The 12,838-nt window shown below is 47.6% G+C and overlaps 1 protein-coding gene across 1 annotated transcript in view; it reads right to left on the bottom strand.

Annotated features, from left to right (window-relative positions):
- Positions 1-11,764: 11,764 nt before the first annotated feature.
- Positions 11,765-12,838, bottom strand: part of Itgae (integrin subunit alpha E) — a 45,528-nt gene continuing 44,454 nt past the window's right edge. Inside the window, exon 31 of the mRNA XM_057773940.1 lies at positions 11,765-11,979. Within this exon, the coding sequence (XP_057629923.1) occupies positions 11,887-11,979 (93 nt within the window). The 3' untranslated portion in view covers positions 11,765-11,886. The remainder of the gene's footprint in view (positions 11,980-12,838) is intronic.

Below are 12,838 nucleotides of genomic sequence, written 5' to 3'. Positions count from 1 at the left end.
CGCCGCGGGGAATCGGACTGCAGCGAGCGCCTAGCCTGGGATGCGGCCACCTCCACTGACACGGTGACACCACCGAGCTGTGCCTCCGGCTACTGGCCCGCAAGGACGCGCGCACCGAGTGCGGAGGCGAGGAAAGAGGGAAGGTGCTTTCCAAGGCCTCTCTCCCGCCCCTACCTCCTCCCACGGGACTCGCTCGAGGGGAACCGGGTGGGGAAACAGAGGCAGGATCCGGGAGGGACCCAGAGCACAGGAAGTGTAGGAAGATGGGTAGAGACAGTCACTAGTAATGACTAGTTTCCAGATTGCCCTGGCCTCGCTGCTCACGGTGTCAGGCACTCTTGTAGGTCCCTGGCCGCCTGTGTCTGCTGTAATCCAGCTGGTGTTTTGCCCACTTCTGCGACTGCGGGCTTAAACCCTACAAGTTTCTGGGGTTAAGAGCCAGCGGTCCCAGTCAGGTATGGGAAAAGCCAGGGCACTAAGGTTTGGGGCCCTAAAATATGCTTAGAGTTCCCAAAGAAAAAACTGGTCTCAACTCCATCCTCTGAGGCTGAACCAAACAGGGAGGGAGAGAAGAGGTCCCTGGAACTGAGCTTTGGAGCTGGTGTAGACTGGGGTAAGCTGTCTGTGGAAGGGCTGGGCGACTAGAGGCTTCCTGCGCTATGGGTCTGCATGCAGTGAGGGGCTGTGTGGTGAGAGATTACCGGGTTGTGTGTGTACTGTAGGACTGTGCATGGTGAGGGGCTTTGGTGGGGAGCTGTGTGGTGGTGGGCGCTGTATGTACTGAGGGGCTGGGTGTGGTGGGGGCCTATGGGTCAGAGCTGAGGGGCGAGGGGCTGTGCATACTATTTTTTGCTCCTGTGTCTGAGCATTCCACCCCTGCTCCTCTCCTGGCCCTGGGGCTGACTCTCTTGCCCAGTGGGAAGCTCGCTCTCTGAAACTATGGACACTAGAGGTTGGAAGACAGATTGAAGCCCACCGGTGTGATCTCTAATAATGAAAGTCTCAGGGAAAGCCAGGTGGTGGTGGTGCACATCTTTAATCCCAGTGCTTAAGAGGCAGAGGTAGATGGATCTCTCTGAGTCCGAGGCCAGTCTGGTCTACAGGGAGAGTTCCAGGACAACCAGGGCTATACAGAGAAACCATGTCTCGAAAAAAAAAAAAAGTCACCATCTCAGGGAGAAGGTCTCCGGTTTTGCAACTGGGAGGAGAGGAAGGGGGGCAAACTGTGGTTGAGATGTAATATATGAGAGAATAAATTAAAATTTAAAAGGACATATTCCTGGGCTTTGCCCTTGAATGTCCCATTCATTCCAGGAAAGGGCATAGAGATCTACATGTTGTTCTTAAGGTGTCATTTGGAAACCATGCCTTGTTATAACGTCAAGCTCAACCCAGGCAGTTCCTCAAAAAGGCTTATTTTCATATGCCCAAAGTAACCCCCACCCCCCACCTTGTCCCATGACCCCAATTTACTCCTGGAGATCACTTTTTTTGTTGTTTGCTTTTGTTTTTCCAGACAGGCTTTCTCTGTGCAACCCTGGGCTGCCCTGGAAGTCACTCTGTAGACCAGGCTGGCTTCAAACTCACAGTGATCCTCCTGCCTCTGCCTCCCGAGTGCTGGAATTGAAGGCATGCGCCACTATGCCAGGCTATCTGCAGAACACTTTCAATACCTGAGATCTCACTAATTTGCTTCCTGTGTCCCCCGACAAGACACACATGCTTCCTCCCAGTGCTGCTTCTATTCTGGCTCAAACCTTTACTGGCACCTATTGTGAATGTCATGACAGGAAGACATGCTAAAGTGATGCTTGTGCCCCGCCCTCAGACTGTCTGAGGATTGAAACAGGTTCCCAGGGGCCTCGTGCTGGGAGGAAGGGAAGGCTGAAGCCTGGTGTCTGCTAGAGGCCTCTTTCAGGATGGGATTTCACACAGTTCTCATAGCTTCTCAGGTTGCCTTGCAGAAGAGACAGCTAAGAATGGTGGAGGCAGGACCACATCTTGAGCAGGATGGCTTCGTTATGCACACTCCTGCCTCCTCTAAAGGCTGGGAGAAGGCTGTGGAGGGAGGCTGGGAGTTTGCTGGATCTGTTTGTTCCTCATCAAATACACCATCCTCTGCTTTTCACTATAACTTGTCTCATAGGCGTGTTGATGACAGGTGGTCAAAGCTAGCTCCTTCAGGCCATTGGGGCCAAGTCTCTAACCCTGACAACTCCAGTCATCTTCTATATGCTGCTGGGAGGCCAGAATGTCAGGTACCTGTCAGAGTGGCCACTCTGGCTTTAGAGACAGAAGCCTTGCTCTACTGTGCCTTCCTATACACACACTACATTGCTGAAAGCAGACTGCAACTTCCGACAGAACTATCCAGAAGCTCGAGAGGCCTTGAAAGGTATTTAGAGAGGAAAGGGTTACCTCCTTCTTATATCCAGTGGCTAGTCATGACATCAGTTTATTTCATCTTTCAAAAAAGTGTGCACAGTTACATACAATCAATCAATCAATAATAAAATTTAATTTGAAAAGAAAGGATAAATTCTAGGGTGTATTTCAGAAGTCAGGGTAAGCATGCTTTCTTGAGGGTAATGTTTCAAGTGTATGCCTGTATCTGACATTACAGTATGTATCATAATTTTTCCTGGGGTTTAGTTAAAATAATGTGGGGGTAAATATATTTAAGTTGTGCCCCAGAATATCTGGACTCCATCTCTACATTCTGAGGCCAACTCACCAGGCCACAAGCTCAGACTCGGCACCGTCTGTGCCCAAAGGGGAGAGGAGTGCTCTAGTTGTCACACTGATGCTAAAAACCTGAGCGCGCCTTTAGTCCCAGCACTCGGGAGGCAGAGGCAGGCGGATCTCGGGGAGTTCCAAGACCAGCCTGGTCTACAGAGCAAGTGCCAGGACAGGCTACAAAACTACAGAGAAACCCTGTCTCGAGAAAAAAAAACAAAACAAAAACAAACAAACAAAAAATCCAAACACTGGCTGTTCTTCCAGAGATCCTGAGTTCAATTCCCAGAAACCACATGATAGCTCACAACCATCTATAATGAGATCTGGTGCCCTCTTCTGGCCTGCAGGCAGACAGAGCACTGTATACATAATAAGTATATAATCTTTAAAAAGAAAAAAGTCTAAGGAAATTACCACAATTATTGCCTGCTCTTCTCTCCTCTTCCTCTTTTTCTCTTTTTGGTGGCAGTTTTTATAATGCTGGAGCTCCAACCTGAGGCCTTGCACTGAAAGCTCCACCCCTAGCCTGTGCCTGCCTTGAGGAGCCATTTTCTTTGATTTAACTAGCCCCATATCAAGAATCTTAGAGTCCCACAACGCCCTGGTAAAATAATCCTTGTCCCTACTGGCATAGTGAGTCCTTCAGAGCGTTGAGTACCTGCAGAGCCCTGGTAGATGCCTTCCCTGCCCCTGAGAGCTTAGATGTACCCATAACTATACTGTTCATGAGCCACAGCTCCTAGGAACAGGAGTACTACCAAGTGCCTCTAAATGTCACTCCTGGAGTCGGGTCTTCAAAGCTTCCTCCCTGCCTTCTCACCTCTCAGCCTCTCCTCCCCCAAGTGCCCACCATGCCTCTTTACAATGAACACGGTCTCCAGAAGTGAAGGACGAGCAGCCAGAGCACCGCTCTGTTTCACAAGCCTGCATCTGGTTGGCTGAGCTCAGACATATACTCTGTGGTGAGGGGAATTAGAACACAGACTTAACAGGCCTTTTTATTTTTCTAACATCTCCCTTCTCCTAAGACCTGGCACCCTTTAAGTCCCACCCTTTTCTCCCATGGCTTGGACAGGCTCCTGGTATCTTGCTCAGCTGTGAGTCCTGGGATAATTTTCCTGTAGAAAACATAGTGACAGCCGGGCGGTGGTGGCACACGCCTTTAATCCCAGCACTCGGGAGGCAGAGGCAGGCGGATCTCTGTGAGTTCTAGACCAGCCTGGTCTACAAGAGCTAGTGCCAGGACAGGCTCCAAAGCCACAGAGAAACCCTGTCTCGAAAAACCAAAAAAAAAAAAAAAGAGAGAGAGAGACAGAGAGACAGAGAGAGAGAGAGAGAGAGAGAGAGAGAGAGAGAGAGAGAGAGAGAGAGAGAGTACTTGTTGCTCTTACAGAGGACCCAGGTTTGGTTCCCCAGGACACCACCAAAAGGTGGCTCACAACCATCCATAACTCCAGTTCCAAAATATCCCATGTTCTCTTCTGACTTCTGCAGGCACTGGGCATGCACACACACACATGCAGGCAAAACACTCATACATATGAAACAAATCTTTTTAAAAATTGTTAGAAAAAAAAGTAAGAAAGAAAAGCTCCCTTTCTCCAGGGTCCAACATAAAAACAGCCGCAGGTGAGTGACTTCAGGGGAGTGGCCAGTGACAGCACTGCTTCCCTCCGTGACTTGGAAGGATCACTTAATCACTCCCCACCAATCCCAAGATGTAAGGTCTCCTCCTACCTTCGGCATTAGGGAAAGCAAATTAAAACCTCCCCCTGGCCTTAGAGACTCAAGCTCAAAAAACATTCTTCATAAAATGGAAGGGAACCGGAAACAAGGCACGAATCTCACATGGCGTGGATCTTGGAGAGTTCAGCTGCTGTTTCCACATGATGAGCTCTAGTTTCCAGTCCCCAGGGAGAGGGGAGGCCAGGAGGTAAGGGATTTGAAGGCAACCTTTGGTAGAGGTCTCTGCAAGATTATGTAACTCTCCTTCAGAGTCCCAAGATCCTGGAAGGCCCAGGGCCAAGTGTGAGAAAGTTTGTATGGCAAGAAAGGGTTCACCAAGGGCAATCTGTTCTTTCATTTCCCTTTGCTCTAAGAGGTCCTACTATGACCAGCATATTTCATAACAGGTATTTCTGATGCGTGGAAGAACTTGTAATTGTGGGGCTGTTTCTTATTCTCTCTCTCTCTCTCTCTCTCTCTCTCTCTCTCTCTCTCTCTCTCATGTGTGTGTATGTACATACATACTATGACGCATATGCAGAGGTTAGAGAAATCTGTTCTCTTTTCCCACCATGTGGGTTCTGGGAATCGATCTCAGGTGCTCAAGCTCAGCAGCAAGCACCCTTGTAGATGACAAGAGGTCCTTGTGCACACAGAGAAGACCTGGAGAAGCCAGGGAAAGTTAAATGTGTAGACTTATTTTTGACAAAGGAAGATGAACTTCAAAGGAAGTTTCCCAGTCTTCAGTGAACACTGGCAAAGGCTGTAGTTTACAACCTGCTGATCCTTTGTTATCCTTGGAGCCGGAATTTATCACCCAGAATTTATGTTCAGTTTATCCCAGACCCTTTCCCCCTAAACCTTGAGCATTGTTGCTTCTAAATCCATAAAAGCCATCCTATGAGTGATGTCATTTGTCTTTTACAACAGCCTAGGTGACTTCTGTGTTATCTTAGAGCCAGGCCAATCCTGACTCCCAGTGTTTACCTCAGTACTTCTCCCTAGACCCTAAATCTTGAGCACAGTTTCTGAGTCAACAGTGCCCATCTTTATGAAAGAAGTCAGATGTACTTTGTAAAGAATTTCAGTGTAACCAGGGGTGGTGTGACCTTTAATCCCAGCACCCAGGAAGCAGAGGCAGGTGGATCTCTGACTTCCAGGACAACCTGGTCTACAGAGTGAGTTCCAGGACAGCCAGAGCTATATATAGTAACCCTGTCTCTTGAAAAAAAAAAAAAAATCCAATGTAAACATGTCTTAAGCTTTGTCATGCTCACTGGACTGAGTTAACTGTCATCAGCAAACTTTTTTTTTCCGAAATTGTGCTGTGCTTAAATATGGCTAAAACAAACAACCTGGGGTTAGACTCTAGAAGTTTGGCCCAGCCCCAGCTAAGTTTGGCCAAATGCAGTTTCATTCTTACATCACCCAATTCTTTTCCCTGCTGACCATAGAGCCTTCAGGGACTCCCACCCCCACCTACCATACCCTACCCACTGAGCCATCTCACCTAGCCCTCATAAATTTGTTGCTAATGTTCCTTAATTGCAGTCAAGAAGAAAAAGGAAGCTCTTTGCTGTGGGAAGCATGCTTGTGACCACAAGCCATCTTAATAGACAGGTTGGTAATTATTACTTAGCTCCAGTAGCTGATCTGAGGAGAAACTAAACAAAGATACCAAACACTTCAAAATATATATGACTGGCCCAGTGTGGGGGTGCATGCATTTAATCCCAGTACTCGGGAGGCAGAGGCAAGAGGATCTTTGAGAGTTCAAGACCAGCCTGAACTTGGAAAAATGAGTTCCAAGACAGCTAAAGCTACAAAGCAAAACCCTGTCTCAAACAAACAAAATATGACTGCCAGTTGAGTACTAAAAAGGACAATGGTTTAAACTTGAGTCAGCCAAAGCCACCAGGCACTGATGGCTCTAACAAGGCACGTTTGTTTGTTTGTTTGTTTGTTTGTTTGTTTGTTTGTTTGTTTGTTTGTTTGAAAGAGGGTTTCTCTGTAGCTTTGGAGTCTGTCCTGGAACTAGCTCTTGTAGACCAGGTTGGCCTCGAACTCAGAGATCCACCTGCCCCTGCCTCCTAAGTGCTGGGATTAAAGGCGTGCGCCACCACCGCCCAGCTACAAGGTGCATTTAAAAGGGAAACTAGCTTTCTTCTCCTTGCAGTCATTTCTCCCTGTTGAAGTTTCTCATCTATATCCCTGCTCCTAGTCCATGGGTCTAGAGTGGCAATAAAACCAAATGAGTGAAATTCTCATATAACATATCAAGGTGCCACAGGAAAAGCCATAGAATCAACTAACCTGAACTCTTAGAGGCTCATGGAGCCAGAGAACTTGTGTGGGTCTGACCTAGGTAGGCCCTCTGCACATACGTTACAGTTGTGCAGCTTGGTCTTGTGGGACTCCTAACGGGGATCAGTGCCTGTCTCTGACTCTGCTTTTGTGACCCTTTCCTCCTACTGGGTTGCCTCATTCAGCCTAATCTCACTGCAGCCTGATATGCCATGACTGGCTGAAACACATGGGAGGCCTGCCCTTTTCTGAAGAGAAAGGAGAAGCAGTGGATGGATGGAAGACTGGGAGGAGAGAAGGGAACAGAGGGAAACTGTGATCTGGCTGGGAAAAAAAAATAATTAAATCAGGGTGTCTGTGGCTCCTCAGACATGTTAGCATGATGTTTGTGTCCCCACCTCCCTATTCAGCTTCATATTCACCAAGATTCACACTACAGCCCAGCCAATTCATGTGTGCCTTGTCATGGTCTTCGTTTTCCAACATCTGGACATCTGCCCAGACAGATCCCACCTCACTCCTCCGCAGCTTCACAGCTGTGTAGGTATATGTCTCCTTCCCTGCCAGGATCTGTGCAATTTAGGATTCATTGGTCTCTTGCTTGCTGTCACTAGTTGGACCCAGATCCTCTGAATAGAGCTATAAGGGCAGAGAAGACTTTACCAGTCAACCTCCATGTAATAGGCAGTGCTAAGACTTACAACTGCTGACCGGTGGTGGCGCGCGCCTTTCATCCCAGCACTCGGGAGGCAGAGGCAGGCAGATCTCTGTGAGTTCGAGGCCAGCCTGGTCTACGGAGCTAGTTCCAGGACAGGCTCCAAAGCTACAGAGAAACCTTGTCTCTAAAAACCAAAAGAGGAGAGAGAGAGAGAGAGAGAGAGAGAGAGAGAGAGAGAGAGAGAGAGAGAGAGAGAGAGAGAGAGAGAGAGATTATAAAATTATGTGGGAATGAGTGAATGAATGAATGAATGAATGAATGAATGATCTCAGCTCCTTTAGCCTGTATACTGAGGAGGTGTCTGGTGTAAAATGACCAGTCTTCATTTCTATGCACTTCTTGTGGAGGATTTCAACAGAGATTCTACTAAAGCATTAGGTCAGCCAAGACTTCAATATGCACAGCCACCCTCTGACTCCATGCACTGAGATGCACAAACTCTGGTCCCACAACTCGCATCCTCCCAGAATATATCTACATCCTCATCACCTGGCGCGTGTGCCAAAACCACAGATGCCCCAGGCTACACGACAGCATCTGCCTTCAGGAGCGAAGCCAAGGGACCTGAACAATTGTGTTCTACTTCTCTACCCATACAGGACTCAAGAACGCTGCTCCATTCTGGGGCTGCCCAGTCCATAGTGAGGCTTTTATGGAAAAAACATTAGACTTTGGGTCTAAATACTTTTCACTTCGTTTTGTTTTAAGGTGGGGTCTCACCTTGTAACTCTGATTGGCTTGGAACAGAATGGCCTTGAACTCACAGAGTTCCACCCGCAGCTTCTGCCCCCTAATGCTGGGTGTGTACCATCATATCCAGCTCAAATTTCTTTTCTTTTTTTCTTTTTTCTTTCTTTTTTTGTCTGTGTGCATGTCTGCAGGCCAGAAGAGGGCACCAGACCTCATTACAGATGGTTGTGAGCCACCATATGGTTGCTGGGAATTGAACTCAGGACCTTTGGAAGAGCAGGCAATGCTCTTAACCGCTGAGCCATCTCTCTAGCCCTTTCTTTCTTTCTTTCTTTTTTTTTTTTTTTTTTTTGGTTTTTCTAGACAGGGTTTTTCTGTAGCTTTGGAGCCGCCTGCTCTGAAACAATCTCTCCTAGACCAGGCTGGCCTTGAATTTACAGAGATCCGCCTGCCTCTGCCTCTGCCTCCTGAGTGAGTGCTGGGATTAAAGGCCTGTGCTGCCACCACCACTTGGCCCCAGCTCAAAGTTCTTTAAGAATGGCTCTGCCATTTACTAGACTTGGGACCTTGGACAAGTTTTCTTCTCCTTAAAACAAAACTAAGACCAGGTGTGGGACCAACCTCAGGTCTGGTGTGGTACCACGGTGCTGTAAGCCCAGCACTCAGGAATCTGTGGCAGGACAGTTTCTAAGTTCTAAGTCAGAACACAAGACCCTGCTGCCAAGCCAGGCTGGGCTACATAGTAAATACCCATCTCAGAAAACCAAGCAAATAAAAGATACACAAAGCATGCTTCCTTAAGTGGGACTAGAGCATCCAGAGAGGGAGATCAATGAGACATCTCTTTCTACTGTGGTCTGTCTGAAATGTACCACTTCATCTATGGATGCAGGCAGTAGTTAGCACTGCAGCCCAGTTACCAACAGAAAGCATGACAATTTTCCTATCACACTGTACCCAATGCAGATATTGTTAGGTTTCAAACGTGGGACAAATGGCTGAGGTGCCTACTTAACATATCAAAGCAGTCCTGGCTGCCAAGTGCTCCCAGAATCCCTCGGTCCTACAAGTTACAGGAAATGACTGGCATACCCTGCCCCCTACCCTAACTCTCTAGCCCAGAAGCTGAGCTGCCCTCTCCCCAGAGGCTCTTCTCTATATAATCCAGACATTTTAGTTTCCAGCCCTTTTGGTACCTTTGGCCTCCTGGCTGCTGCACCTGGTTCCCTTCTCCTTCCCTCTCCCTGCGTAGCTCAGGGTAATGACCACTCTGGAATCCCCCGGATGTGTCCATCTCTGGCTACACTCTCCCTTTATCTACAACAAACTTCCCCCTCCACCATAGCAGGAGCACATGTCCTTACCTTTTTATTCTTTTTTCATTCAGCTATGTCTAAGTACATTTGACATACGTTAGTATTGTGAAAGTAAGGTAGCCACAAGACTGTTTTTTTTTTTTTTTTGGTTTTTCAAGACAGGGTTTCTCTGTGGTTTGGGAGCCTGTCCTGGAACTAGCTCTGTAGACCAGGCTGGTCTCGAACTCACAGAGAGCCGCCTGCCTCTGCCTCCCAAGTGCTGGGATTAAAGGCGTGCGCCACCACCGCCCGGCAAGACAGAAGATCTCATTACAGATGGTTGTGAGCCACCATGTGGTTGCTGGGAATTGAACTCGGGGCCTCTGGAAGAGCAGCCAGTGCTCTTACCCTCTGAATCTACATGCATACAATTTAAGAAGCATTTTGATTATTATATATTTTTCTCTTCACAAATGTTTGTGTATTTCAAGTACATAAAGAGGACTGGAGAGATGGATCAGCAGCCAAAAGTCCTAGCTGCTCTTTCAGAGGATCCAGGTTCAATTCCCAGCCCCCACACATGATGGCTCACAACTGGCTGTAACTCTGGTTCTAGGGGATCTTCTGTCCTCTTCTGACCTAGGGGTGGACAAGACATCATGTGGTATAATACATGCATTACAAGCAAAAACCTTATACATAAAAAAATCAATATTTTTTAAAAGATAAAAATAGACATAGAAAATGGACACAATAGAACACAACTGTTGTTCTAGCAGTGAGGAGACAGAGGCAGGAGGACCAAGAGTTCAAAGCCACCCTTGTTAGGTTTCTGAGGCAACATTAAAAGACAGAAAGAGACCAGGGTCTGATCTTCATGACGGAACTGTGTTCACTAGCACACAGCAAGGGGAAGTCTCCCTCCTGAGTGTAACTGAGGGGTCTTCCGGGGGGAAACACGAGCAGGTAGTGAGGAAGGTGTTCCTGCCATAGCCTATGCATCTCTCCTGCATTCTCTCTCCTTCCTGAAAGTGTTTGCCCAAAGAGAGACAGACCATGTTGAGAGACAGTCTCTAGAGACGTTCCTTTCTGTGCTGACCAGAAGTCTGCAGTCTCCGGGGACTCCTGTTTCACCCCTGAGGCACCCCACCCATCCTCAGCTATTACTGAATTGAGTCCAGCCCAGTTTCTTCATCTAGGAGACAAACTCCAAGCCATTGGCCCCTGATTCTTGCTGGCAGCCAGGTGGGAAACAAAAACATGTCAGCAATCTGTCCTCCCAAAGTGGGCGGGCGCATTCTCTTCCTCTACCGCTCCAGCTCTTAATCTCAGACGGCACAATCAAAGGGCAAGAGGGAGGTTCTGAGAGGCCAGGACCTGCCAGAGCTCTAGACAAGCCAAGTTAGACCAGCCTCACCCCCAGCCCTGGGCAGAAGAACCATCTAGTGACCACTCTGCCCTCAGCCTGTGTTGGGCTACTGGACCCTGGAAATTGAGAAACCAACTGAAAAACCTACCTTAAAATAGTGGATTTCCAAGTCATCGCTCTCTTGTAATATACTCAATAAACTAAAAATAATAATTATTTAAAGAGTACAGTAAGTTTGACAGATAAGGGCTCAGCTTGGTGGTGCACGCCTTTAATCCCAGCACTCAAGAAGCAGAGCCAGGGGAATCTCTGAGTTCAAGACCAATCTACATACACATATATGTGCATATACATACAGATAAATATACACACACACTTACTTAAAAATAAAATAAATCTTTGTTTAAAAGACTATAAAAGAGTCAAGCTGGGTGTGGTGGCACTCCCCTTTATCCCAGCATTTAGTTGGCAGAGGCAGGTGGATCTCTGTGAGTTCAAGGCCAATCTGTTCTATATAGTGAGTTCCAGGACAGCCAGGGCTAGGTAGAGAGATCCTGCCTCAAACAAAACAACAACAACAAAAGAATATAATAATATTTTAAAATAGGAATAAAGGGCTGGAGAGATGGCTCAGTGGTTAAGAGCATTGCCTGCTCTTCCAAAGGTCCTGAGTTCAATTCCCAGCAACCATATGGTGGCTCACAACCATCTGTAATGAGGTCTGGTGCCCTCTTCTGGCCTGCAGGCATACACACAGACAGAACATTGTATACATAATAAATAAATAAATATTTAAAAAAAAATAGGAATAAAAATTTGGCCTATCAGTCATCGAAACACATGGCAAATTCTGGAAAATACATACACACTAGAGGCACTGCTGTAAAAGTAAATTTACTTAAGAGAAAAACATGTCCAAACTTCCCTTTTGCACAATGCACAAACACTATGGGGACAATGTGTGGCTGTGAACAACACTCTATGGTTGTTCAATGTTCCTAGGTCGTCCTAAGGAGAGTATGTGGCAGACCCTGGACGTCCAGGCTCTACTCTTCCTCCAGCAGACTGTCAGCCTTCAGCTGGGCCCTCCGTATACTCTCCAAGTTCAGCTGCTGATATTTCCTCTTGAAAAAGCCACACTGAAACAACAAGGAGGGAAGCCTCATGACGGACCTGAGGTGGCCACCTGCTTTAGAAATAGTCTTCAGACTGTCGCTAAACAGCTCCAGACTCCTGGCTTCTCTTTCCTCCCTCTGCTGTCCTCCGAGCTTTCTGGGCCCTCCCTGTACTTTCCTCAATGCTGCCTGCGTGGTGCTCACTCCACAAGGAGAGCTGACCCCCCAGGGCCCTCTGACCTGCCACAACACTTAAAACTTAACTAACTGGGAGTGCTATGGAGTCAGTCATGCCGGATGGATCTAATCCTTTCGGGGAGCATGCTGAGGACAGCCCACCATGCTAAAGACAAAGATGGCACACAGTCTCCTACAGGAGCTCAGGATCTAGGAAGGGGGGGGAAATGACACTGAGGCTTGATCCAGAGCATCCAGGAGCCTGGTTAAGCCTTCTGAGGAGCTGTGTGAAGGATGAGACGGGGGAAACTGGCGCTCCTAGCACGGGCACTTGCAAGCGCCCCAAAAGAATGGGTCAACTGGTCTGGGGAAAAGAAGCAAGACTTATAGGTGTGAGAGACAGGCCACGATGTAGAAGGCCTCAAACAACACTAAGAAAGTCTGGACTCTGGGGCAGGGAAAGATAAAGGACTTTAAAAGACAGGTGACAATCAGCTCTGTCTTAGGAATATCTCTCTGTGCTCAAATACTTCAAATAGGCTTTTGTTTTTTCAGAGAGACACTGTCAGGCTCATCTGTCCAAACAGGACACATAGTTTCAAGAACAAAGAAAAGATCCCACAAGGCCAGGGTAGGTGCACTAGGTCTGAGCTTAGCTGTCCTCAAATGTTCTGAAACCGGTACCAGAGTCCCATGCCTTTTCCTT

The sequence above is a fragment of the Chionomys nivalis genome, chromosome 7, assembly GCF_950005125.1.
Source record: "Chionomys nivalis chromosome 7, mChiNiv1.1, whole genome shotgun sequence".
Taxonomy (NCBI): domain Eukaryota; kingdom Metazoa; phylum Chordata; class Mammalia; order Rodentia; family Cricetidae; genus Chionomys; species Chionomys nivalis.
The sequence above is the reverse complement of the archived record's forward strand: the minus strand, read 5'-3'. Positions and strand labels throughout refer to the sequence as shown.